Source organism: Dermochelys coriacea, chromosome 3, assembly GCF_009764565.3.
Source record: "Dermochelys coriacea isolate rDerCor1 chromosome 3, rDerCor1.pri.v4, whole genome shotgun sequence".
NCBI classification, from domain to species: Eukaryota; Metazoa; Chordata; order Testudines; family Dermochelyidae; genus Dermochelys; species Dermochelys coriacea.
This window is the reverse complement of record NC_050070.1, coordinates 20,610,035-20,637,240: the sequence shown is the minus strand read 5'-3', so window position 1 is coordinate 20,637,240 and position 27,206 is coordinate 20,610,035. Positions and strand designations below refer to the sequence as shown.

The window sequence follows — 27,206 nt, the reverse complement described above, 5'->3', positions numbered from 1 at the left end:
TAACATTACTTAATGTTACTTAATGTAACATTACTTTAATGTAACATTAAAATGAATCCTAGGATGAGGTATAAAGGACCTTTTAAAAATATCCTTTAATCATAATCACATAATCTAAGACTATAATTCTTATATGTACAGAGATCAAGACTGCACAAAAATATTACTTTATGAGGCACAAATAAAAACATTTGCAAAGAACATTTATCAAAATCTGGCTTTTAAGAAAAATTAATACAATAATTTCTTCACCTAAATCTGAGGAAACAATAGTGACCACCTGATTACATGGTGATAGGTGTAATATAAGTACCTAGGCGGATCAGATTAGGTAGAAGGGTGAAATCCTAGCATCACTGAAGTCAACGGTAAACCTCCCACTGACTTCAGTGGGGTCAGGATTTCATCCAATATCCCTAAAGTGCAATACATTTTCTTTCCTTTTTAATATTATAAAACATTAAAAAAATTTCCTGTACATTCTACCTCCATAATTAACACTTTAGCAAAATAGCCATAGACAAGAATTAAGATTTTAGGGATTACTTCCACATTGGTCTCAATCCTGCAATGGGATCCTTTGGAGTCAATAGATGAATACTTGTGTCTCAGCAGACTCCTACTGGCTTCTCTGGGACTCTGCATGGATCTCATTGTTGGATTGGATCCACAGCATGTGAAATCAAATGGAATAAAGATACAGAGATAATCATGATATTGAAGACATTGTTGTGAATCTCACATTCTTCTGTTGTCGAGATGCACAATTAGATGGATTTGTTCCAATGGGATTTAGGCACCTAAATAACTTTGGGGATAGAGTGTTTGTCTTTTTTTGGCTAAATTTTGACATTACATTTTAAATAATTTTCTTTTTAAGTGACTAGTACTCCATTCAAATATCTGCTTTATTTGGAAGATAAATATAAAAATATCTGATAGAAAATATTTCACATTAGGTTTTACTTTCTGCACTTTAGAAACATACCTTTTCTGGAATGGCCTGCAGAGTTTTAATGCTCTTTAAAATCACATTTCCCATTAGCTTGAAATCGTTGAGTTTCATGTACCCAAGTTCTTCTCCCAGGATTCGGAGGTAGGCCCTAGCTTCAGGAACTTCTTTGTTTCCCATTTCTTTTATCAATTTTTCAAAGTTCAGCATTATTCCTTTCATCACATCCTGAGAATTCAACAAAAAAGTACCACAAAATCAGATCCTCTTGTAACAAGTCTGAGGATTTGATACACCTAGTACAATTACATAATGGCTGCCAGCTGATCTGCAAACATAGCCTTATTGGAGACAGAACTCAGGAACTTTGGTTCCTAAAACAAAGGATTCTATGAAATGCCATAAAGGAAAATCACCTTTAATTAGGTGTAACTAGAGATTTTATCTTCTGTAAGTTAACCACGAGAGGGCAAGGCTCCAGATATGCAATACATTACACATGCCGGAAAGTACTGCACACAGATTTATGCGTGTGATAATATTAATAAAACACTGTCCAAAGAACAGTCTGAAAGTATACCTGATCCTGTCTGTCATTCGTGGAGTAACCAAAATAGTCAAAGAGCACCTTGGAGACATGCTCTGGAACTCTGCCGTCAACCCAGTACAAAGCCTTACTGGCACTGTCAGGAAAGAACCCTTTTTGCCCAAACAATGCTTCTAGTGTTGGCTCAAAACTCTTCCCGTCCATGCCAATCTGAAACACACCAAAACAATGTAATGACTGAGACAGATTCCCTGCTTCTAGGGAGCTTTACAGCAAAGAGACTCTCTGGTGAACAAATGGTACATTTTAAAATGTACACTGCAATTACAGAAAGCTATAGAGAAGGTACATGCATGCAGCTGGGGAGCAGAGCATTTGATCTCTCTTTGGGTGAAATTCACCCCCATGCAAAGCATCAGCACAAGACCTATGAATTGCTTAAATCCCTCCTAAACCGCAATATGAGTGCTGAAGTGTGACATTAGTGTGACAATGCACTTCAAGTGGGGCTGTTGCACAGGGGAGAATTTTACGCCTAATGAGATCTTGAATGACTCAGCCTGAGCCTGAAATGCTCCCAGACACGATGGTAATGGGTGCCAAGAAAGGACCAGTCCGATCCAAAGCCCACTGAAGTCAATGTTAGGTCTCCTTTTGACATCAGTGGGGTTTAGATCAGGATCTTGGTGCTGTAAAATAAAAATATTTTAGTCACTGCAAGTCAGTATAAGCAAACAGAAAGAAAATATGTAAAAACTGAGTAACAGTGTAAGGATTTGACATCTGTTGTACCTCAAAGATATCCATTGGGCTAAGTCCATACAACTGCAGAGTAGTTTTTAGCATGGTTTCTTTAGGAATGTAGGTGTTTGGATCGAAGATCAGATTTCCTTCTACTTTGGCTGAGACAGGATCATGCCCGGGCAGAGAAATACGTTTGGAAATCTGATAATTTGAGAGAAACTTTCTGAAGTCATTGGCTGCTGGAATCTGAGATCCTTTAAGAGCTTCTTGTACTTTGTTTTTAAGACTAAGAAAAAAGGAAATTAATTGGAATACAGTTGGTAAACATTCAGAAATCAGTTAGCCTTCAAACAATAATGATTTCTTCTGCCATGTGTCTTGATTGTACTTAGTGAATGCTCTGTACTTGTTCATGTAGTAAAAGCAAGGATAAGAGCCAGAACCTCAGTGGGTGTAAGCTGGCATATCTGTATTGAAGCCACTGATTTACACCCGCTGATTATCTGGCCCTCTGACTTAAAATTGTTTTAATAAGGCTATTTCAGTTCATGATTAGTCTTTGGAAAAAAGCACAGAACAGGATCATCTGAATTCCAGTTAGGGTTATAACTTTGTTTCTACATTAACAATGTACAATTTAATTGTACTTACTCGTCGATGCCTACTTCCTCAGAGTCCAAGATGTTGGCAATGTGGGTAGCGACAAAGCTTTTCACTTGTTCACTTTTGTCCCTTAGGAGCGCTCTAGTGATCTTGTTGAGATCAGATGCGGAAGGGCCTTTCATCAGCATGAGATAAGCTGCCAGACGTTTGTCAACTGGAGCATCGGCATTTTGGAAAGCTTTAAGAAGCACAGCACGGTCCTGTACCAACAATGAAAGGTACATTAGCGCACTGATAATCTGGCTAGCAGATGATATTGCCAAGTCTCTGATTGGAACATGTTGAGTCAAATTATTTCCTTAAATCACACCCGTGTAACCTTGTTGCAACTTTATTGGAGTTATAGAGCAGGGAATCCCCTTATTTCTAGGATTGGTAAAAAAAATCATTAAAACTTTGTTTTGATGGAAATTTTCATGAACAAAATCTGCTTTTGTCAAAACTGAAATTCATTTTGATTTCTGGCAACTGAAAATGAAAACTGTTGCTTGTTGTTTGTTGAAAACCCAAACATTTTTAGTTTTTATTTTATCAACAAAAGGCCAAAATCTTCTGAAGAAAACTTTAGATGAAAACTGAAAAGGTTTTTTGCTTGACATTTTTCTTTGGGAAATTATTTTCCAAACAGCTCTACTTATTTCATATATATTGCATAGTAATTCTGATTACTTCACCTTCACAGTACACAAGAAAAACATTCTCTGAAATATTTGGGGTGATGTACAACATCTTAACAACTATTTAAAACATGAAAAAAGATCCTGTCTTATAGGCTGTAAGCTCTTTGGAGCTGGAACAGGCTTTTTCTACATTTCTGTAAAGTGTTTAGCACGATGCATCCCCAAACCTTCTGATGCTGCTGTAGTGCAAATACAAATAATACCTAACTCTTATACTGTGCTTTTCATCCATAGATCTCAAAGCACTTCACCAAGGAGGTCAGTATCATTATCCCCATTGTACAAATGGAGAAAAAGAGGCACAGAGAGGCTGACTTGCTCAAGGTCACCCAGAAGGCCAGTGGTAGAACCAGGAACAGAACCCAGGTGGTTGTCTAGTGAATTACCCACTAGGCAACACTACCACAACAAATAACCACCCAGTAAAAGCAATGAGCTTGATTCTTCTCCTCTCACTATAATTAAACCTGGGTAAATCAGAGGTAACTCTCTTGAAGTCATTGGGCCACATCGTCATTGTAATTACTTCATTGAAGACCCCATCCAATAGCTATGGACAGATCCAATTCTCGTCTCATGTAATTAAACCTTTGTAAAGCAGGTGCAACACAATGGAGCTATGTTGATTTACACAAACTAAAGATCTGGCCCATTGAGTTATATCAGCAGAAAGCTGCTATGAGAGGAGTATCAGACCCAGTAAAATCAAGGAAGGGGTTCTAAAGAAGGGCAGGGGAATAGATAATGGGGAAATAGCATAAAATATTAATGGATGGAGAAAACCTGCTTTGTTTAATCATTAACTTGAAGCATATAACTGAGATGAGCTAGAACTGTACAAATTCTTAAAGACTGATTTACCTCATCAGTGATAGTCATTCTTCTCAGTGCCTGGATGGCTGCTTTCTGAACAGAAAGTGATGCAACTTCACTTTTGATACATGTCTTCAGAGCAGATTTCAGGTTTGGATTAGCAACCTCCATTGCCTTTCCCATGTTTCCAATAGCCTGTGAATTATGAAAAAAAGGCAATAAATATATTTCCCCAGTCAATAAGAATGCTATACTGCATGCTGTGATTTTAAAATAATAGCTAATATAAAGAGAGAGGGAAATTAAAATACCCTAAGTGTGAGGTAGGTTAACTCGTCATTCCCAGAGCACTCATTGCCAATCATTGACTCCATAAAATTTGCAACATCCGTTATTTCCTGTGTCACCGTTTTCTTGTCTTCATAGAATCTATGGGAAGGGAAGACAGAAATGAACCAGAAACCATTAGAAACACCTTACTTAGGTGTGTATAGGGAATCCTTTTCTAAGTCAATTTGCACAAACATAGCAATCTGAATGATTAAATCTCCAAATAATGTCTGCTGTCAGAGTTTGTCCTAACATTTTCCCTGCACACGTATATGCACATATACTCACTTGGTAACAGCATGGCTTAAAGCATAAAAAGTAGCTCGACTTTGCTGGTACTGGGCCATGTTAAGAATTTCCCGTATTCTTTTGGTACATGGAAAAGGCAGGAGTCCAAGGCTGTATGTGACTGCATCCGCCACCAGAGGATCGACATTTCCAGTTCTTATTATCTGAAGTATAGAACCGAAGCAATCCGGGGTACCACACTGAATCAGACCCTGCACTGTGATGGAACTGAAAGGGAAAGAGATTATGGACATTAGCCCAATGTTCTTGAGTATATGTCCATGTTGCATATTAGAAAGAAACATCCAGCCAGTGTGTTACAACTATATTCAAATGAAGACAGATATTTTCTACAACTGAGAAATGTTTTTAGGTCTCTATGGAGTCATGAAATTCAAATCAGAACTTCGTGAAATTTGGAGTATCTCAGAGTAAGAGTTTTCCAGTCAGGTAGAGACTAGTCCACAACCTGAAGTTCAAATCTAGATCCAAATTTCCACAAAGTCCAGAGGAGGGTTTGGAACTGGGGTTTTGGTTCAGGCGTATCCTTCTCCATCCCTATCTGTATCATCGATATCTTTTATATTTATGTATTCTGTGTCTGTGTCTAGATTTGTATGCGTTCTAGTGTAAGTGATATATACATATATCGCTGTGTGTCTCTAAATATATCACACAAATGGCCATTAAAAATCAGTTAAAATCATATAATTTTTACAAATTATGCTAATATCATAACCAGCTATGGACAACAAAAGGTTTATTACATTACTGTTATTATTATTATTCATTATTTTTATTATTGTAGCACTTAGGAGCCCAATTCATGGACCAGTAACCTATTGTGCTAGGTGCTGTACAAACACAGAACACCCAAGACATGTAGTCACATGTTTCTCTCTCTAACTATCTCGCCCTCCTCACATCCACAAACCAATCACAATCCTCAGTGATACAGTGTAATATAATGAGTTAAACACGGGTGGGCAAACTTTTTGGCCTGAGGGCCACATTGGGGTTGCGAAAACTGTATTGAGGGCCGGGAAGGAAGGCTGTGCCTCCCCAAACAGCCTGGCCCCCACCCCTATATGCCCCCTCCCACTTCCCAACCCCTGACTTCCCCTCTCAGAACCCCCAACCCATCCAATCCTCCCTGCCCCTTGTCCTCTAACAGCCCCCTCCCAGGACCTCACACCCTTAACTGCCCCCTGGGACCCTACCCCCATCCAACCCCCCTACTCCCAGTCCCCCGATCCCTATGCACACCCTCGCCCCCTGACAGGCCCCCCGGGACCCCACGCCCATCCAACCCCCCCACTCCCCATCCCCTGACCCTTATCCACACACCCGCCCCCTAACAGGCCCCCACCAGGACCCCATGCTTATCCAAGCCCCCCTGTTCCCCGTCCCCTGACCGCCTCCTGCCCCCTGCAGAACCACCACCCCATCCAACCGCCCTCTGCTCCCTGTCCCCTGGCTGCCCCGGGACTCCCTGCTCTTTATCCAACCCCCCAGCCCCCTTACCATGCCGCTCAGAGCAGCATGTCTGGCAGCTGTGCCCCCTGGCTGGAGCTAGACAAGCTGCCGCACTGCCCTGCTGGAGCACGCAGCCCTGCCACACTGTGTGCTGCCCGTGTGGCAGCGTGGCTGTGGGGGAGGACAGACAGCAGGGGAAGGACCAGGGACTAGCTTCCCTGGCCAGGAGCTCAAGGGCAGGGCAGGATGGTCCCATGGGCTGGATGTGGCCCGCAGGTTATAGTTTGCCCACCTCTGAGTTAAACGGAGGCTGCTTTTTCCTGTGTATGTGTAAATGGAATAAAATGCAGCCAGGAGGGAAATGGTGGAGCAGTAAATTTGTGGCCCAGGCCTGGACCTCCAAAAATTTGCTCCCTGCAACTGGAGATTTGGTAGTGGTAGCACCTCATGCCAGGGCTTGTAATCAGTGTATTTTAACACATCTATTCCCTGAATAGCCTAAAAGTCTAATCTAATTTACCTGTTCATGGGACTGTGGGGGGAGGGGAGGAGTCCCAGGGGAACTGCTGATGTCTGTGATAAAGGCTTATTATGTAGCATTTATTACACGACCGTTTGAGGAACAATTGGTACAAGTTCTGGATTTGATCCCATATAATACTGAGCTGTATGGTTTACACTTAGGAGTCTACTCCCCCCCGAAATATACTAGGATTTATATATATCAAAATAACAGGTAATGAGAAAATGAAAAATATTAATACCTTGTGGAAGGCAAGAATAAACCTGTTGAAGAAAATTATTACCGCACTGGACTTGTTTGTTTGTGGAATAACTTTTAAATAGCTTTCTGTGTCTCTCCCTCAAACACACATACTCTTAGCAGTCTTTCCCAATCGCCAGCTATTACAGCATTTTAAGATATTACTTTAGGCTATGATTAAAACTGTTTACAGGAGAACATCACCTCTGGAATTAAATTTGCGTTCACATTACCAGGCATTGTGTTTATACAATGCGAGAGCTACACTTTTTATACATTACCTTGATGTCTCCATCATCTTCAGTACAAGAGACCCTAGCGTGTCATTGTGTAAGCCTCTAAGTCCAGTTACAAATTTGTAAAAAAGACTTGCTCTGTGCTGGTTCTGCTGGGAGGCTGACAACTTCTGCAGTTCCTGGAGGACCTTCAGCACAGCGTCCCCATGCCGGAGGGATTTGGTATCAGCACTTTCCAAGGAAAGACTTTTCTTTTCCAGTTTATCTAACGAACAGGAAAAGCATTATTTCTTTCTGTAAGCACTGTGATCTCAAACCCCACACTGGGCAACCAGGGATTATGGAGTTGCTCTGGGCTCAGCTAGCCCTGCCCTGCCACACTTGCAAGACACAAACAGACTGGAGAAGGAGTTAAAAGGGAGCAGAACAGCTCACTGGTGGAAGACCAGGGGAGAGAGTGGACCTGCAACTTGCAGCTCCTGAGGAAAGGGCTGAGGGAAGGCAGGACCTCTCCCAACAACAACTTCCTATGGGAAGGGAAGACTGTTAGAGGGCTTTCCCTTCACCCTCTCCCCTGATTCTTGTCACGCAGACAGAAAACAGAAGATCAGAAGTCTGAAGTGCAGGCAATTCGATTTTTATTGGGGTTAGTTCCAAGCAATCATATCCATAGCTCTACACGCTGGCAGAGTCTGTTTCTCAGTGTTCCGTTCCCAGCTCTGACACCACAGAGCCTTTACCCTGTGTCCCCATTCCCCATTTCCCTCCCCACCTCCTCCTCCTTAGCAGGCCCAAATATACCTGGAGTGCACACCCCTAGTCACACCCCTTACAACTTCTGGTCCTGTTTTGTTTTCGAGGGTCATGAGTTGGGGTCTTCGTTCCACCCCTTTTATACCCCACGGAAGGGGTAAGCGGTGAGGTTGTGCTCTGGCCAAGGCCAGGCCTTTGTTCGGCTTTTAGTGTTTCTTATGCCTCCTCCCACAACCCCCATTGCCCCTTCTAATTGATTGCTTGACTTTGCCTTGAGATAAGGAGTTGAGGCAGTCTTTACGTGTGCGCTCATCATTTACATCCCCACCATGCCCAGTAACACTTTAGCTTTATCCCTTATCTTTTCCCATTGTACTAAAAGCCCCATTTGGTTGTGGGAAATGCAACACAGTCTCTTTGTTCATTCTTCTTCACACATATTAGTATAAGATATGAGTTTCAAAACATCAAACTCAAAATTCTATCTCAGGCTGACAAACAAGCCTAGATACGAACAAGGACCTGCTTCAGATGCACCGTGAGGGGGAGGCATTTCCTTCTCATTCTCCTATGAACTCAATTTCTTAGTGTTAATTCCCCTTGTGCTATCTGTAGTCTACCCTGACAGGCGAGAGACTGGAGACTGACCTGGCCAGGGGGCCAAATCACAGGAGAAGGCAGCTGCTACCCTGAGAGAGATAGAGAGCACTGCTGTGCAAAGCACAGCCAGGAGGAAGTGCCCAGTGCTGAGCTGACCCCCTTCACACCTTCTTGTCACAGACTTCAAAGTTTGAACCATAGTGGGGTGATAGGAAGTCGCCCAAGGAGGGCAGCCTTAAGGATTTCCTAGATGTCAGACCTTTGATAGCCCTCACAGGGCCCTGAGCTGGAGCCTGGTGGAGTGGGAGGACCCAGGCTCCCCTACACTTCCCAACCCCCGCATATCTAAGGGCCTAAATCCTGACCACTAGGCAACACTACCCACAAGAGCAAGACATCACAGAGACATTTTAGTTTCTGACTCCTTGAAGCATCCTTCCTGTTTAAATAACAGGATCTTTATGAAGTTTTATATAGGTACTGATGTAGCTGAATAGTGCATTTGTTTCCCCAAATCTAGAATTATTTCACATATAGATGAGTACACACCATTGCCATTTCCTGAAAATGATATGCGGCTTTTTTTTTATCATAGGTGGTTATGCATTTCTTAACAAAGCTAATCTAACTTGATCAGTGGACATGTTTTATGAGGAGTGCATGCTGAGATGGGAAGCCAGAAATGTGCCACGGTGAAACTGAAAAATGTTTCAGTACTGCAGACCTACCTTCATCAAAGTTTCTGCTGTTGATTTTGGGGGTTTCGACAAGTTTCAGAGTCTGCGTGACTTGTGCCATCATACCATACTGATTTCTAGTAAATAACAGAAAAACACAGTCCTTTAGTTGTGGCTGAATTAGTTGTGCTGAATCCTGCCCACCATTGCATGGGCAGTAAATCAGGGCAGAATTTGACCTATTATCATTCATTATGACTATTTACAAAGGAAGGGTAACGATATATAACATGCCACCTACTTGTATGAAGAAGGCAGAAACAGGTGTTTTTCTCTGCAGTCTACTTCCGCCACATGCCTTCTCTTTGAATCTATAGTGTACTGACAGGATTGACTGCTGCCAAGCAGGGTGGTTAATGGGCTGTTCTGTAAAACATAGTTTGAGGAACATTTAGCATATTTTGTTGTAGTGAAACAAGCACATTTCTGATGGCTATTGTTACTGGGATGCAATATTAACAGTTACAGCACATTGGGAGTGGTGCTGCTGTTTGGTTCATAATTAAATCACATCCTTGTCTAAAGAAAAACTGTGCCAATATCTCAGTCCATATCCTGCAGTCTCTTCACAGCCAACACTCCTGCAGATATCTTGTCCTAAGTGTCAGTGAAGTTATTATGGTGTTTGCCTAAGAATGTACAGCAGGACTGAGCCCTTATAACCTACAGGAAAGAACATGGCCTTATCAGTGCTTAATTTGTAATGAAAGAAGTTGCCTGGGCTCAAGCAATTAGGTGCTAGGGCTCAAGTAATGTTTTTACGTTCATAACTGATGCAGCAAACCCAGAGGTGCCAGAGCTATGAACTGTCAAGCCTACAGGTGCCCACACTCAGCCCTGGCAAGCTCTGGCACAAATTAAGCACTGGCCCTTATCATTATGAAGTAATTTGCAATGGTTAGAATAATTTAGACACTTTAAAACAGTGGATGTACTTCACAGTCCTCCTATGGTTACAAATGGTTTAAAGATTTCCATCAAGAACAAACATTAAAAGTATAAGCACAGGAGCATTCGGTACCAGGAACAAATCTTCCAGTGTGTGTGTGTGTGTGTGTGTGTGTGTGCATGTTTGTACTCAGCCTACTTGCATGCACAAATACCCTGATATGCCTCTGAGGATGGGGCTTATCAAAGGATTTGGTGCATGCAGAAATCTCAGCATGCACATGCACATCAAGCTACTTGCATGCATATGCTGGTTACATACAATGTACATATGCATGTTGGAAGATTTGGTCAATAAAGTTTAATGAGCTATCTAGAAAACCTTGGGCCTGATCTGACAAGGTGCCTCACACCTGACAGTACTAAGCCCATGGGAAAGTGTGATTACATATATATATATGTATATATATATATATATATATATATATATATATATATAAAATCAGTTATTCCCAACTAGTGTCTTAAAAAACAAAAACAAAACAAACCAAAGCAACTAACCAACCAAACAAAAAAACCCACATCACTTTGCAGTATTTGTGAGAACAATGTGAAAGAAGTTGAGATGATATTCGTTTCCCAAAGTTCAGATTTTTCTATTGACTACCACTAATGGCAGGAAGCAAAGGCAGAGGGTCAGATTCTGTAGAACTGAAAGAACTATAATGAAGCACTTTCTTAAATAACATTATGCCCTGCTATACTTACCAGTCCCTTTATGAGGGCAATTGGGCTGACATAGTCTCTGATGGGATTGAAGTTATCGCAGGTTTTCAGGTTTCTGTTTATTGAAATTACTGATGCTGTGTTCCCTTTTCTATCCTTGACTTCAACTTCACTGTCGCACTTCCCATATATGGTATCCTGGAGAGCGGGGAAAATTAACATCATTGTTCATGTCACCAAATGAATTCAAGTCTAGTCTGAAATCCCATTGTCTGAGTAAGAACTTCAGGAGAGGGCCCACTTAGTGGGTTTTGCTGCATTTGTTAAAGAAGTAAATTAACTGTTGCTCAGCTTCCTACCATGGAGATTGTTTTTAGGTTGTCTTCTGTTTCCATTGGCACAATAAGTGTTGAGATGATCCCCCTCTTGATGTTAAGAATGTTCATTGGTTCATCCTTCTCTGAATACAGCTGGACCTTCTTCCCATCCTGAGTGCTAAATTTCAGTTCATATCTGCCCCCCAAAAAACAGTAGGTATGAGACGAAAATAAAAACAAGCTAGCCAAGAGCTTACCATCTTGATTATTGCCAAATGCTCCATGTACATCTAGATATAGAATTATTCACTTGTATTAATGTGGCTCCCCAAAGCCCCAATCAAGATTGGGCTCCATTTTGCCAAGGACTGTACAAATACACACATTCCAAATAATTTAAAACAGCATTTAAAATATTCCCTAATAAACCACTTTCTGCATCTCTCTCTTCCTTTTTTTCATGAGAAATAGTGATCTTGGGCTCACTGCTTATTATTTTATATTGCTTCGTTCTTTCCCGCAATTCTGTATAGACTATCCCCAACCATGACTCTACCTGGTATTATTAGTTTCTCTTTGAATACTGAGTAGGAAACTACTGACCATTAATACCTCCTCAGTTCTGGTGTATACTGTACACTTAAAGAATAAGATGTTGTAAACTTTGAGGACATTCAGTGAAGAGGAACAAGAATGATTTGTGATCTGGAAAACCTAATTTATAGTTTTCAGAGTAGCAGCCGTGTTAGTCTGTATTCGCAAAAAGAAAAGGAGTACTTGTGGCACCTTAGAGACTAACAAATTTATTAGAGCATAAGCTTTCGTGAGCTACAGCTCACTTCATCGGATGCATTACGATGAAGTGAGCTGTAGCTCACGAAAGCTTATGCTCTAATAAATTTGTTAGTCTCTAAGGTGCCACAAGTACTCCTTTTCTTTTTGCTAATTTATAGTGACAGGATTAAGGAGCTGAGTCTATTGAGTTTATTGTAGAGAAGGCTAAGGGTAAACTTGATGGATCTGTAAGTACCTATGCAGGGAGAAGATTTCTGATATTAGAGGGCTCTTTAGTCTAGTGTGCAGATGCATAAAAAAATCCAATGGCTGGTAGCTAAATTTAGACAAATTCAGATAGGAAATAAGATGTGATGTTTTCAAAGTGAGGGTAATTAACTATTGGAACAGATTATCAAGCAATGTGGTTGATTCTCCATCACTGGTAGTCTTTCAATCAAGACTGGATATCTTTCTAACAAATATGCTTTAGCTCCTAAACCTCAAGTTATTTTGCTGGATGCAAGAATCCCTTGGTGCAATTCTATGGCCTGTGATGTGCAGAACAGGATAATAGCATTAGGGACATCTTCAGGAAGGGCATTCCATGCATAAAGGGAGGCATGGAAACAAGTGTGAAGGTTCATGTGGAGAAATGGACAAACAAGCAATGGAAACTGGTTTCACTGGTGGACCAGAGGGGGCAGACACAATAAATTACCAGTGCAGGTAAGTAGGGAGGAGCTAAGTTGTGAAGGACATTAAAGGTCAGTAGCAGAAGCCTGGGCTGTTTGCTTAGGTGGGCTAATGTTAGTTTGTGCCATGTAAGCCGAGCAAAGTAGTCTGAAAGTGGCTGGAGACGTCCATTTGATAAATTCTTCATGTTCAGGGGAACTTTCCTCTGGTAGAAAACTCAGAGTGGACTACACTGACTCCTACACCAGCACTCCCCACATTCCTGATATGAGGGAGAGAAGGGAACAGGCTGTGAACATTCCAGCGTCAGAGTGTGGATAGGATGATTTCTGCTAGACCCAGGCTTTCAGTGATACAATTCAAGGCTGTCCTCATGCAGCCCCAAATTGTGCCACAGCCAAGTGGCTCTGAATCAAGGAGTTGCAACTAGCTCCTGCTCTCTCAGCATCACAGTTCATTTCTGAGTCTGGGACAGCACTGCCATACACCACCCTTTTAAAGGACAGGGCAGTTTGTGAAGTCACAGTCTATCCCGAATTAAATAAGAATGGGTTTGTTAGCAAAGGCTCTAGTAAGTTTTTGCTCACTGGGCCATGGCTCTGGCAAAGTCATCCGAGTTCTTTGACTTTTTCAGGAGACTCTTTCCCTCAGCATCCACACCGAACATCTCTCGCAGGGTACATTGGCTTGTCTTCAGGATGAAGCTACACAGCTGTGGGACCTCCAGCTCAACCTGAAAACATACACAGCACATGCTTGCTCCTTCTTTATCACTCCTGCAGAACTATGTGGTTCTTATTTTAAAAGATACAGGAGATTTTCTTACATTTATTTTTAAAGTAACACTGTGTGCACTGTGCACTTGTATAGCAGTTTTTGTGTGAAGATCGAAGAGTGCTTTAAGTAATCTTACAATATCCAGGTGGAATAAAGGTCATATAGATTTGGTCTATGACTTGGGCCCCTAAGAACTATGGAAATATGAATAATTAATAATATATTCCTTATATTAACGATGGGTAAACTGAGAGACAGACACGTTATGTGACTTTCCCATAATCACATAGTAAGTCAATGGCAAAGCATGGAACAAGTACCCAGGTCGCCTGCTCCATCCATTTCACCAAACTATATATAAATCAATTCCTCACTTCGGGCTGGTAGAGAATTTTCAGTTAAAACTATTTTTCAACAGAATGTTGGGTTTTCAATTGAATATCTTTTTTGTTGAAAAAGTGTCTGCTTTCCATGGAAAACTTTGATTTTTCATTAAAAAAATGAACGCTCCAAACCCAAAATATTTCTATTTGGATATGCTGTCTCATGGGAATGGTAGTTTGGTTGGCTCACATCCCTATTCTCCTCTTAGGACTGGGTTACCCAGCCGGGTTTTATCTCCTCAGATACATCATGGCCATTCAACTCCCATGATGCACAGCCTCTCCTCACCAATAGGGGAGAGTAGTCCAACCAGGGAGCCCAACTTGTAGAAGAAAATGGGAGCACAAGGCACCCAAACTACAACACCCATAAGGCACTGCAATGACATTCTGGAATAGAAATATTTTTGCTAAAATAATTTGGATTTTGGCCAAAATATTTCAGATTTAGATTTTTTTTTGCCAAAAATTCAAAATTTACCACATGGTGGGGGGACCATTTATCCAACCAGCTCTTTCTGCAGTTCTGTTTACACAAGCTGAGGATACAGACCTTAGACTCTCAAATCTTTTTAAAAGAGAGACTGCATATTATCTCCTGAAAATATGCACAATGGACTAAGTCCTCTTTGCTCTATTCTGGTCCTACTGATATTAATAGAACTACTTAACTAAGGAAAGTGAGTATGACATGGTCCAACATTATTATAAAGTCCAGAATTATTATTAATCAAATAATATTAATTATAGCTGGTCAAAAAGTGGGAATTTTTTTGCAAAAACTTTTTTGTCAGAAAGTGTTGAAATTTGAAATGGTATGACCAGAGTATTTATGGATATTCTTACAGTAATGATAATAATATGTGATCTTACTCCCATTGACTTTAATTGGAGCAGAATCAGGCCTCTAATTTATAAGATTCCTCACATATGGAATGTGTCAAAAGTGAGTACATTTCAAGCAGAACAAGCATGAAGATGACTAATGAGAAACACTGAACATTTGCTCCACACCATACTGCATGCTAGATGCAAAGACCAGCAATATTCACTGTAAACCAGCAATCTGCAGTGTGGGTCTTGACATTGGCTTCAGAACTTGTGAAAAAATTTGAGCATTATACAGAGGAGTATTTAGTTACTGGGCAGAACACTGTAATATCCAAAAGCTATTTGCCCAGTTACCCAGTTAATGAAGTAATATTGTGAAATGTGACATTTTGAGGAAGTTGGAAGGAGAATAGGATAGGTTATCGGGCTAATGGCCTATGGAGCCTTTCACCCCTAGGATACCAGATCCTGACCCAGGAAGATGATAACTGAAAGTTGTCATCACCTGGTGAGTATTCAGTGTGCTGCATGAAATCAATTGATCAATTAGCAGTCTCAGTTTAGGCTGTAGTGGATAAACGTTGAGTGCTTCTATTGGCAGACCCAGAGGAAAAGCCAAATACTGAATGAGCCATGCACCGAGTTATCAACTCTGCTATCTCTTCTCTGGGAGTAGAAAAGCCTGGTCAGGTTCCAGGTGCATTGGCAGAGTGGAGTGAAGAAACTCTGTCAATCTTGCCACTGCCTTTTCCGTCGGAAAATAAAGGGCTTCAGACTTCAGGGTTGTCAAATGTGTGCATTTCACAAGCACTACATTCACTAAATACAAAATGGAGGGGGAAGGGAGATGGAGGCCGTAGGAAGATATGAGGGAGAAGTTTCCAATTGTTAATCCCCACGTTGCTCATTATCTTTTTTCTGATTGTAGTCAGTTCTTTCTTCCTCTTTCCTTACCTTGCAGTTAATTTTAGAGCCACTTCGTGAATCTGCTGTTCCTTTCACTCCACTTGCTATTTCTGCTTCATAGTTATAAATGTATTTTCTGAGATGTTTAAATCTGGTTGCATCTTCTGCAATTAGAAAAACAAATACATTTTTATGAATAGCACAGACAGATACATATTTAGATCATCACAATACAGATCAAGATAGCATAGTGCAAACTGGAAATAATGCCAGAAATGAGGGAAATATTAGCATATCACTATGGCTGATTTCTTCTTTGGTTTTGTACCTAAGTTGGTTTTTTTTTAAGATAAATCTGTAGAAGGGATATGGTGAGTTGTCATTACTTGAAGCCTTTAAATCAAGATAGGATGTTTTTCCAAAATATGTGCTATAGCTCAAACAGAAATTATGGCCTTGATGCACAAATTATTGGATCCTTTGTCTGTATTATGCAACTGTATTATGTCAGCTTAGATGATCATAATGATCCCTTCTGGCTTTAAAGTCTATGCATCTCAGATTTTTTTCCCCATTAAAGTCAATGGTAAGCACAGTTGGGAATGTAGGCCCCATCAGAAGAAAATGTAAGGGATAATTGAAGCTATGCAAAGGAAAGATAGCAAGAATAATAAAAGGCCAATATGGCTCCATCAGGAGCTCTTCAATGTCATGGAAATCAAAAAGAAATTCTACAAAAAGTGGAAATGTGGATGAATTGCTCAGGAGGAGTAAAAAGAATAGCACAAGCATGTAGGGACAAAATCAGAAAGACTAAGGCACAAAATAAGTTACACCTAGCAGGGGACATAAAATGCAATAAACAGAGGTTCTTTAAATATATTAGAAGGAAGAGAAAGATGAAGGAAAGTGTAGGTCCTCCACTTAGTGGAGAAGGAGAACTAAAACTCATGACATCAGAAAGGCTGAGGTGCTTAATGCCTATTTTGTTTCAGTGTTCATTAAAAAGGTTAATGGTGATGAGATACTCAACACAATTAATATTAACACGGGGGAAGGAATGCAGGCCAAAATAGGGAAAGAACAGGTTAAAGAATATTTAGATAAATTAGATGTATCCAAGTCGATATGGCTTGAGGAAAACTTGGAACTGTTAGCAATTACGTTTGAGAACTCATGGATGATGGATGAAGTCCCAGAGGACTGGAGTAGGGCTAACATAGTACCTATATTTAAAAAGATGAGCAAAAAGGACTTGGGGAATTATGGACCAGTGAGCCTAACTTAATACCTGGAAAGATACTTAAACATTTTTTTGAACAATATAATTATGAGCACTCAGAGAATAATAGGGTTATAAGGAATAGCCAGCACGGATTTGTCAACTAGAATCATAGAATCATAGAATCATAGAATATCAGGGTTGGAAGGGACCCCAGAAGGTCATCTAGTCCAACCCCCTGCTCAAAGCAGGACCAAGTCCCAGTTAAATCATCCTAGCCAGGGCTTTGTCAAGCCTGACCTTAAAAACCTCTAAGGAAGGAGATTCTACCACCTCCCTAGGTAACGCATTCCAGTGTTTCACCACCCTCTTAGTGAAAAAGTTTTTCCTAATATCCAACTAGTTGAAAGACCATACTTAAAGAGTCAGGTTTCAGAGTAGCAGTCGAGTTAGTCTGTATCTGCAAAAAGAAAAGGAGGACTTGTGGCCCCTTAGAGACTAACAGGCCACTTTTGGATAGTATCCATTTTGGCCTGTAGGGGGTTGATAGTTCCTTGACCCACCTGGTGTCCAAGGTAAGTCGTTATCAATGGTTCACTGTCAAACTGGGAGGTAATATCTAGTGGCTCCCACAGGGTTCTGTCCTGGGTCTGACCCTATTCAATATTTTTAGGTTTGACAGAATCAATTTTTTTTATAATTTTGATGGATAATATAAATGTTTATTTTAAGCATTTTTAAAAAATATTTAAATTTTCACAGTTTTGCAAAATTATGGGTTTTAAGCCATTTTAAAAAATGGTTTAAATTTGCACAGTTGTTACAAGAAATTAAGGGGGATATTTAGAAAATAATTATTTAATGACATTTGATGTTGAGATTTTAAAAAGTTAAAGCTTTATAGCCATTAAAACACAAATTGTCAACATTACATGTCAAAATATACAAAGTAAATATCCTTAAATCAAACTCTAATAAATTCTCAAGCAGCTCTTTTCTTACTTTGCCTTTTGGTAAATTTATAATATTATGGATGGGAATATTTTTTCATTGGTTTCTGTGTGTATGGTCAAATTGAAAAAAATTAAATCTAAATCCTTCCAAATTTAAATACTTTTGTTAATGACTTGGATGACGGAGTGGAGAGTATGCTTATAAAATGTGCAGATGACACCAAGATTGGAGGGGTTGCAACCACTTTGAAAGACAGGATTAGAATTCAAAATGACCTTGATGAATTAGAGAATTGTTCTGAAGTCAGTAAGATGAAATTCAATAAAGACAAGAGCAAAGTACTATACAATGCACAGCTACAAAATGGGGAATAACTGGCTAGCCAGTAATACTATTGGAAAGGATCTGGGCGTTATTGTAGATCAAAAATTGAATGAGTCAGCTATGTGATGCAGTTTCAAAAATCCTAATATCGCTCTGGGGTGTTGTATGTAAGTCACAGGAAGTAACTGTCCTGTTCTACTCAGCACTGGTTAAGCCTCAGCTGGACTACTGTATCCAGTTCTGGGCACCACACTTTAAGAATGATGTGGACAAATTGGAGAGAGTCCAGAGGACAGCAATAAAAATAGGAAAAGGTTTTAAAAACCTGACCTATGAGAAAAGGTTAAGAAAACTGGGCATGTTTAGTCTTGAGAAAAGAAAACTGAAGGGGGACCTGATAATAGTCTTAAAATATGCTAACAGCTGTTGTAAAGGGGACTGTGATCAATTGTTCTCCATGTCCACTGAAGATAGGAAAAGAAAAAAAGGGGCTTAATCTGCAGCAAAGAAGATTTAAGCTAGATATTAGGAAAATTGTTCTAACTATATCTGTCATTAAGTTTTAGAATAGGTTAGAGGTTTAGAATAGGTTTAGAATAGAATAGTTTTAGAAAAGGGAGGTTGTGCAGTCCCCATCATTGGAAGTTTTTAAGAACATATTGGACAAATGTGTCAGGGATGGTTTAGGTTTACTTGGTCCTTCCTCAGCACAGCAGGCTGGACTTAAAGGCCTCTCAATATCCCTTCCAGCCCCACCTTTTAATGATTCTATGCACACAATTAATTAGATTGTTTTTAAAAAGCATATATTGGGTTTCTTTAAAAGTGGTGTTTGCTTCCTTGCTAACAACAGAGTTCAGCTCAAATTTGTGCAGTCACAATTCAAAGAAAACTATAAGAGCCAATTTGTCCAGGGATTTCACATGGTTGAAGTTTACAAAGATGAATGTAGAAATGGAGTGGGAAAAAACAACCCCCAAACCAGAATCCCTAATTCTAATTCTGTGAGAATCTAAGAACCGTCCTCCTGTCCAAAAGTTTCTATGAGTTTTCTGGGAACATGATTCAGAGTAGCAGCCTGTAGTCTGTAGTAGTCTGTATTCGCAAAAAAGAAAAGGAGTACTTGTGACACCTTAGAGACTAACAAATTTATTTGAGCATAAGCTTTCATGAGCTACAGCTCACTTCATCGGATGCATTCAGTGGAATACCATCCGATAGAGTGAGCTGTAGCTCATGAAAGCTTATGCTCAAATAAATTTGTTAGTCTCTAAGGTGCCACAAGTACTCCTTTTCTTTTCTGGGAACATGAGATACTTTTCTGAGTCAAACTCACACCTGAGTTTGTGGACTCCCTGGAGTTCTTCCTTTTTATATTAGTGGACATTTTTTTTTATGTGTACAGGACCCAGATCAGGCCTGTGCACTGTTTAAGTCCTTGAGACAACATCAGGCAGGAGGAAATGTGTTTAGAAGCCTCTCCTAAAAGCTCAGAGGACTTAAGTGGCACACAGGCCTTGTGTTGGGTCTCTTCACACAGGAGAATTTCACCTATCTGTCCCTACTACCTGCAAAGGAGATTCAGATTTAACATTATTATTATTATTATTATTATTTATTATCTGTATTGTGGTAGCACCTAGGATCCCTAGTCATGGACCAGGACCCCATTGTGCTAGGTCCTGTATAACACAGAACAAAAATGATGCCGCGAACAGCATACTGAATTCTGCTTGCGGATAAAATGAAAAATCAGTGAAGTTACATAGATATAGATGAAAGCAGAACTTCCTTCACTGTCTCACAGGGATATGAGATCTTCCAGTGGCAGGCCTGGAAATTGTGGGCCAAATTCTGTTCACAGATAACTGCCATTGTGTCTGCAGGCAGAACTGGAAACTAACCCTGATCTTCCTTGGGAGGAAGGAAAGTCAACTTCATCTTGGCGTAAGCACACATACTCCAGTGAAATCAAGAGTTTTGCCTCTTTATGCCAGCACTGTGTTTGGCTCAGTGAAGTGTATTATATTCTCAGTCATGCTCCTGTAACACATTTTATCATGTCAGCAGGGAATGTCTCAATAGAATCTGGTGGGATTTTGACTGCTTTATATTCTGGTACAAGAATTACACTTTAGAGGGGAAAAGAGAGAGATCTTGAAAGCAAGCTATACATCTTAGAAAAGGAATATATGAGACAGACTAAGCTATGGAAGTGCGAACTGAATAATTTCAAATCAGAGAGCCAAATCCTCAATTGGTGTAAATCAGCATAGACCTGTTGAAGTCAAGCTGTGCTAGTTTACACCAGCTAAGGATCTTTCTGAGAGTTTACTCTGACATCATTGGGGTTGTAAATGAGAGTAGAATTTTGCTGTAAGTATCCTCTTTTTTCCTTGGAGTTCCAGAGTCCAGCGCCTTATCTTTTTTCCCCTTGATGGCAAGTATTTTATTTTAGACACCATTAATTTAATTATTAATAAATATGAATATGATAGCAATAAATACTTAATATGATATAGTTCTCTTCATCCCCAATTATTCAACTAATCTGATCAGCCAATTATATTAATTACAATCATACAAACAGTTTGAAGGCTATCCATGTAAACTTCAGCTACCTTACACTCTACCATACTATAATTGTTTGTATACTTTCATCAATTCTCAAAATACTGATATCTGTTGTACTAATTCTAGGAGGCATAATTTCTCTCCAACTACTGCTTCATTCCCAGTGTTTAACATGAACCTTATCTGTTATAAAAGGAATAAATAATGATGAAAATAGTAAATAAAAATAAAGTTGAGAAATTGACAGTGAAACCCAGAAAAAACTCTCTGAATTGGCTCAGATGGATGAATTAATCCTGATCACCTGTAGATGGTGCTAGAGTGTCAAATAAGAAAAAGCAAAAGCTCATCAAAGACAAAGATCAAAACAACTCATGGACACTGACCCTCCAGAGGAACATTCTGTATCCAAGCAAGCTGTCAGGGCCAACCAGGGTTCATTACAAAGGTTGTGCATAAAGTCAGCATTTCCTGTTTCTTGACTAGGTTGGTTTAATAAATTATTATCCCTGCTGATAGAGTTATTGACATAAAGTATTCTGTAGGCATTTAGTTAGCTATATGAGTCAAATACTTGGGTGTATCAATAATTGAAAGGAGTAAATCAGGAGTGAGATTACCAGTGTACATTGAAATGAAATGCATACGATTTCCCTGTTAAATCTTCAAAGTCAGAGAAAGGGGACTTCCAAAATAATGGACCTTGAAAATCAACCAAGCAAATAAATGTGGTATTTCTTTTTGGAAAGTTTTTTAAAATTCAGAGCCATAATCATTGCTTTTCAGGCTGATGAAAAGTCTTAATATTCATAGGGCTAAGTTCCTGAGACCCTGTAATTCCTGAAGTCAACAGGAGTTTTGCCTGAGTAAACATCTGTTTTAAAGGAAGAGATATATGGAAATGGAAAACAAAAAACCAAGAACCTGAACTTTGGGAGGTATAGTCAGTTAAAACAATAGTAGAGCAAAAGAAATACAAAGGGAGAACCCTTACTTGAGCAAGCTGGATTTCCATTTTCAGGCCCATCTTCTGTAAAAAAGCAAAGCATAAAATAAAACGTTTACAAATTATTAATATCAAACAAATAAAATAGAAATTCATATGTACATTCTGCATCACAGTCCAGAGATGGATATTCAGACACAATGGGGCCTCACTAATTTGTACTAACAACTAAGGGCTTAGTTCTGCAAACACTGAGGTTAAAGACAAAATTCCCATCTACTTAAATGATGAAGTTGAGCATTAAAAAAACACTGCAAATGACTGAATTTTGTGAATTAGGAAGCAAGGCCTAATCCTCAGATCACTGAATTCAGTAGCAAAGTGCTCCTTGATATTAATGGTGTATGATCAGGCCCTAAATGTACAACATAATAATAAAAAGAATTGTGATGGGCGAAGTAGTACAGTTGATAGATGACAAACAGACCAAATGCATCACAGAATATGCTTTCTTTACAGTACTGAAAATTATAGGTTAGTTTTAAATTATGAAAATATTGAATAGTAGACTAATAACTGTACTCTGGTAATATTTTCTTTGTAAAAATAATGATAGTGTTGCTATATGAGACCTCTGTACAACTCTCTGCTATTAAATCTTGACTAAGAAGTAGGGAAAGACCTCCGTTTTTGTGTCTGAATTATAAAGTTTGTGGACTGGCGAAAAGTAGATAAGTAAGATGCAGCTGTATTGATGACAGAGGTAAACGTATCTGTTGAAAAAGGTGTATAATTTAATCGATATTTGGATTGCATCAAGCTATGCATTCACTTAAGGTTAGTTTGAATACTGAGACTTTATTCTTCCATGCGCCCTGATTCAAAGCCCACAGTCTTTTCTTTGACTTAACTGATCAGACTCGTATTGTTTTGTATTAGAAAAAAAGTTACTTATTTCACATAATCTAATAACAATAACAATACTAGTAACAATGTATAGGACCAAATACATTCTTAGTGTAACTCCAGTGAAGTCAATAAAGGCCATAGGGGGTGAATATTATCATTACCTGCATATAGGACCAGATCCTGCTAAACACCCATTTATTTCAATGGTGAAGGATTGGACCCATAGTTCTATCCTCCTGAAGGATCCCAAAACATTTTACAAACTATGGTACCATTGAACAATCTAAACAGACAATGCTAGGCCAGGAAGGAGTTATCTTACAACTCCACCACACCACATTCATTTTTTTTCCAAATTATACCAGGTCTATCTTTACTGAACTGAATCAAAATTACTATAGAGCTACTGTCATCTTTTAATACAAATCACTATTTCACATACAGTGCCTCCTACCAGACACATCATGTTTTATCACTCATATCCCATCACACTTGCAGTAAAACATATTAGCAACACCCACATGAAATCTGCAGAGTACTATACAATGTCTCCTTGCAGGTGAGCAATGATCACTATAAAGAAAAGCAGCTAGGCAAAAATAAATGATGATGATACCACTACACTTGTAAAATAAATTAAAAATAAAGCAGAGAAATGGTGACATTTCCAACTTTTCCTTGTATGGATTTAATCTGGATCCTGCTATTAGGACACACTCCCAAAAAGGGAATAGATTACATATTTCCCATCCTTGGCTTCTTTGATTCTGTGATTCATAGTCCATAGATTTTTCCCTTCCTGATATTTTAGTAGATTTTCACATAAAGCTACAAAAAGCTACTTACGAGTGAGCACATCACTGCTGAGCAGCAACAGCAGCAGCAGCCAGAGCTGTAGAGGGCCCATGGTGAGCACCGGACCCTATTGCTGCTGTCCCCTCAATTCTCCTCCTTCCTCCCTTCACCTCCTCTCCACAAGTTTCAGGGAGAGAATGAGCCTCCTCACTTGGACCTGCATTTATATAGTCTGTTGCAAGCAGCTGAGCCAAATGGTTTAGAAAGTTCAGAGCAAATTGCAAAAGGTCCAAAGGTTAAAGTCCTGGATCCTCTTTGCAATGCTGCAGAAGGCTCAGCCTAGGCTGCTGAGGCCCCAGCATTCAGAAGAAGACTGAACAGTTATCTGTGGTAAATGATTGTGCCACTTCAATTGTATTTTTCTTTCTTTAACTGAGTTTTAACAGCAGAAGATAATATTCCAACAAAAGGGGTTTCCTCCTTTTAGCAAGAAATAAAGTAAATCATGTAAATTACAGCTGGGGCAAGCTAGCACTACAGAACTTTGAATTAGTATGGAGGCTGAGGGCTCGAATGGTACTTATACATGAGAGTAATTAGATTATTGTGCAATTTAGGCATCTTCTCTTTACTTAATGTGAACATGCTGTCATGTGGCCAGAAGAGGCAGAACAATCAATGTTACTAATGCCCTTTGTAGGGCAAAAATTTCCTTCATACCTTGCTAAAAAGCAGATGCATTTCAGACAGGCTGGTAATATCCAGGCACGACAGGCCATATCAAATGCTGGGATTAGAAAATTCAGTATTCTTGTTGGTTTCAGTTAGCCCAGATTTTTAGAGATCATCGCCTTGTGTGGTAACAACAACAAAGAAATGAGAGGTTTCAGAGTAGCAGCCGTGTTAGTCTGTATCCGCAAAAAGAACAGGAGTAAGTGTGGCATTTTAGAGACTAACAAATTTATTAGAGCATAAGCTCATGAAAGCTTATGCTCTAATAAATTTGTTAGTCTCTAAAGTGCCACAAGTACTCCTGTTCTTTTTAAAGAAATGAGAGGTAATGATAAGAAATTATCATTATTATTCAGAGAACTAAATGAAAGGAATTCAAAACTGTACAGTAGTCATGAACATTTAAGTGTATATTAGAACTGGTCAAAAATCAGGATTTCCATCCCATAGGGAATTCTAATATTTGGGAAAAAATTCCCAAATCACTATGAAAAGCAATTTTTTTTTCAGAATGGAAAGTTCCCAAAAGTTCAGTTCAGTAATGTCAAAACATTTGATTTTGATATTTCTGTCCACAATGAAAAGTTTTGACATTCCCAAATCAAAATATTTCTTTTTGTTTTGTTGAGCCAAATCTAAGTCTAAGCAAGTCTAAGTCTAGTACAGTAATAAAAACTGAATACAGATTTAATCTCATTCTTAGAGATGTTTCAGTAAGTTTCTTTCACAGACTGGACACCTTTCTAGTCTGGGCACAATCCTTTCCCCTGGTACAGCCCTTATTCCAGCTCAGCTATTTTGGCTATTTTTAACTTGGATCAACAGTAATCTGGGTGCCCCTAAACTGCCATGGTGCCTCATGGGAGTTGTAATTCAGGTACCTCATGACTTGACTCTTCTCTGTGGGTAGGCTCCGTTGCTAGATTAATCTCCCATGATGCACCATGTTCACATAACTCTCATGATGTACAATGTCAGTTCAACCAGAAGGTAGGTAGTGTATCATGGCAGATATAGTTCCGTCAGGGAGCCCAGCCCTTCCTTGACATCTCTGGGGTCAGGATTTCATCTAAAGCCATTTGGATGGACAAGCCATTTTGGTCAGACCAGAAATCTCATAAGAACAGACTTTCTTGTGAGAATTCCCTCTCCTTCTCTGATTGGGGTTGAAAACACCACAAGAACAGCAGGTCTGGAGATGTCAACATTTTTAAAGGATCTGATTGTATATAAGTAGTTGCCTCCCTCCTTTCTTTCTCTTTCTTTATTTGAGGAAGAGGGACTGACGGGTTGGATCACAGAAACCCCCTGGGAGCTGCCACCTGATGTGCCAAGACTACTTCTCCCCCTGCTTTCCTGTGCACTCAGCTAAGGACTTCAGTGCCCTGCCTGGTTTGAGCCAGACCTGCTAGCCTGCTGCAAGCCCAGACCCAGGTCTGAACCATGTTCCCTAACAGCTGTAGGCTCAACTGAGAGCAGCTTAAGGTTCCTTCCCCACTCTGAACTCTAGGGTACAGATGTGGGGACCTGCATGAAAACCTCCTAATCTTACTTTTACCAGCTTAGGTTAAAACTTCCCCAAGGTACAAACTATTTTACCTTTTGCCCTTGGACTTTCGCTGCCACCACCAAACGTCTAACCAGTATTATTATTATTAGAAAAGAGTCTGTTTGGAAACGTCTTCCCCCCCCAAAATCCTCCCAAACATTTCCCCCTCCTTTCTGGGGAAGGTTTGATAAAAATCCTCACCAATTTGCATAGGTGACCACAGACCCAACCCTTGGATCTTAAGAACAATGAAAAAGCATTCAGTTTCTTAAAAGAAGAATTTTAATAGAAGAAAAAGTAAAAAGAATCACCTCTGTAAAATCAGGATGGTAAATACCATACAGGGTAATTAGATTCAAAACATAGAGAATCCCTCTAGGCAAAACCTTAAGTTATAAAAAGACACATATAAAGACATGTATAAAGCTTATACAGGGTAAACTCATAAATTGTTCGCCCTCTATAACACTGATAGAGAGATATGCACAGCTGTTTCCTGCCCCCCACCAAGTATTAATAAGTAAAAAGTGATTTTATTAAATACAGGAAGTAGGATTTAAGTGGTTCCAAGTAAGAACAGACAGAGCAAAGTGAATTACCAAGCAAAACAAAATAAAACATGCAAGTCTAAGTCTAGTACAGTAATAAAAACTGAATACAGATTTAATCTCATTCTTAGAGATGTTTCAATAAGTTTCTTTCACAGACTGGACACCTTTCTAGTCTGGGCACAATCCTTTCCCCTGGTACAGCCCTTATTCCAGCTCAGGTGGTAGTTAGGGGATTTCTCATGATGGCTGCCTCCCCTTGTTCTGTTCCACCCACTTATATCTTTTGCATAAGGAAGGGATCCTTTGTCCCTCCGGGTTCCCACCCCTCTTTCTCAGTGGAAAAGCACCAGGTTAAAGATGGATTCCAGTTCAGGTGACATGATCACACGTCCTGTGAGACCCCACGCCTTCATTCCTCCCAACCTAACTCACAGGAAGGCCTGCCTGCAAACAGAGCCATCCACAGTCAATTGTCCTGGTTGATGGGAGCCATCAAGATTCCAAACCACCATTAATGGTCCACACTTTGCATAACTACAATAGGCCGTCAGAGTTATATTTCATATTTCATTTAGACAAATCAGATGATTAGATTATAAGCTTTGTAATGATACCTTACAAGAGATCTTTTGCATGAAGCATATTTTAGTTACATTATATTCACACTCATCAGCATACTTTTATAAAATCATATAGAGTGCGTCACACAGGTGGTGACTGATGCTAATCTGCAGAGGCAGAAGAAAGTCCATATTTCAAGCTGAAGAAAG

The 27,206-nt window shown here is 39.6% G+C and overlaps 1 protein-coding gene across 1 annotated transcript in view; it reads right to left on the bottom strand.

The window, feature by feature from the left end:
- APOB (apolipoprotein B) overlaps positions 1-23,782 on the bottom strand; it is a 48,218-nt gene extending 24,436 nt beyond the window's left edge. Inside the window, exons 1-16 of the mRNA XM_038396158.2 lie at positions 23,656-23,782; positions 21,949-21,984; positions 15,929-16,044; positions 13,571-13,716; positions 11,556-11,709; positions 11,239-11,394; positions 9,824-9,948; positions 9,574-9,659; positions 7,538-7,757; positions 5,018-5,245; positions 4,711-4,828; positions 4,448-4,594; positions 2,895-3,106; positions 2,292-2,529; positions 1,533-1,709; positions 989-1,180 (exon numbers count right to left, since the gene is read on the bottom strand). Coding sequence (XP_038252086.1) covers positions 989-1,180; positions 1,533-1,709; positions 2,292-2,529; positions 2,895-3,106; positions 4,448-4,594; positions 4,711-4,828; positions 5,018-5,245; positions 7,538-7,757; positions 9,574-9,659; positions 9,824-9,948; positions 11,239-11,394; positions 11,556-11,709; positions 13,571-13,716; positions 15,929-16,044; positions 21,949-21,984; positions 23,656-23,716 — 2,412 coding nt within the window. The 5' untranslated portion in view covers positions 23,717-23,782. The remainder of the gene's footprint in view (positions 1-988; positions 1,181-1,532; positions 1,710-2,291; positions 2,530-2,894; positions 3,107-4,447; positions 4,595-4,710; positions 4,829-5,017; positions 5,246-7,537; positions 7,758-9,573; positions 9,660-9,823; positions 9,949-11,238; positions 11,395-11,555; positions 11,710-13,570; positions 13,717-15,928; positions 16,045-21,948; positions 21,985-23,655) is intronic.
- Positions 23,783-27,206: the final 3,424 nt, after the last annotated feature.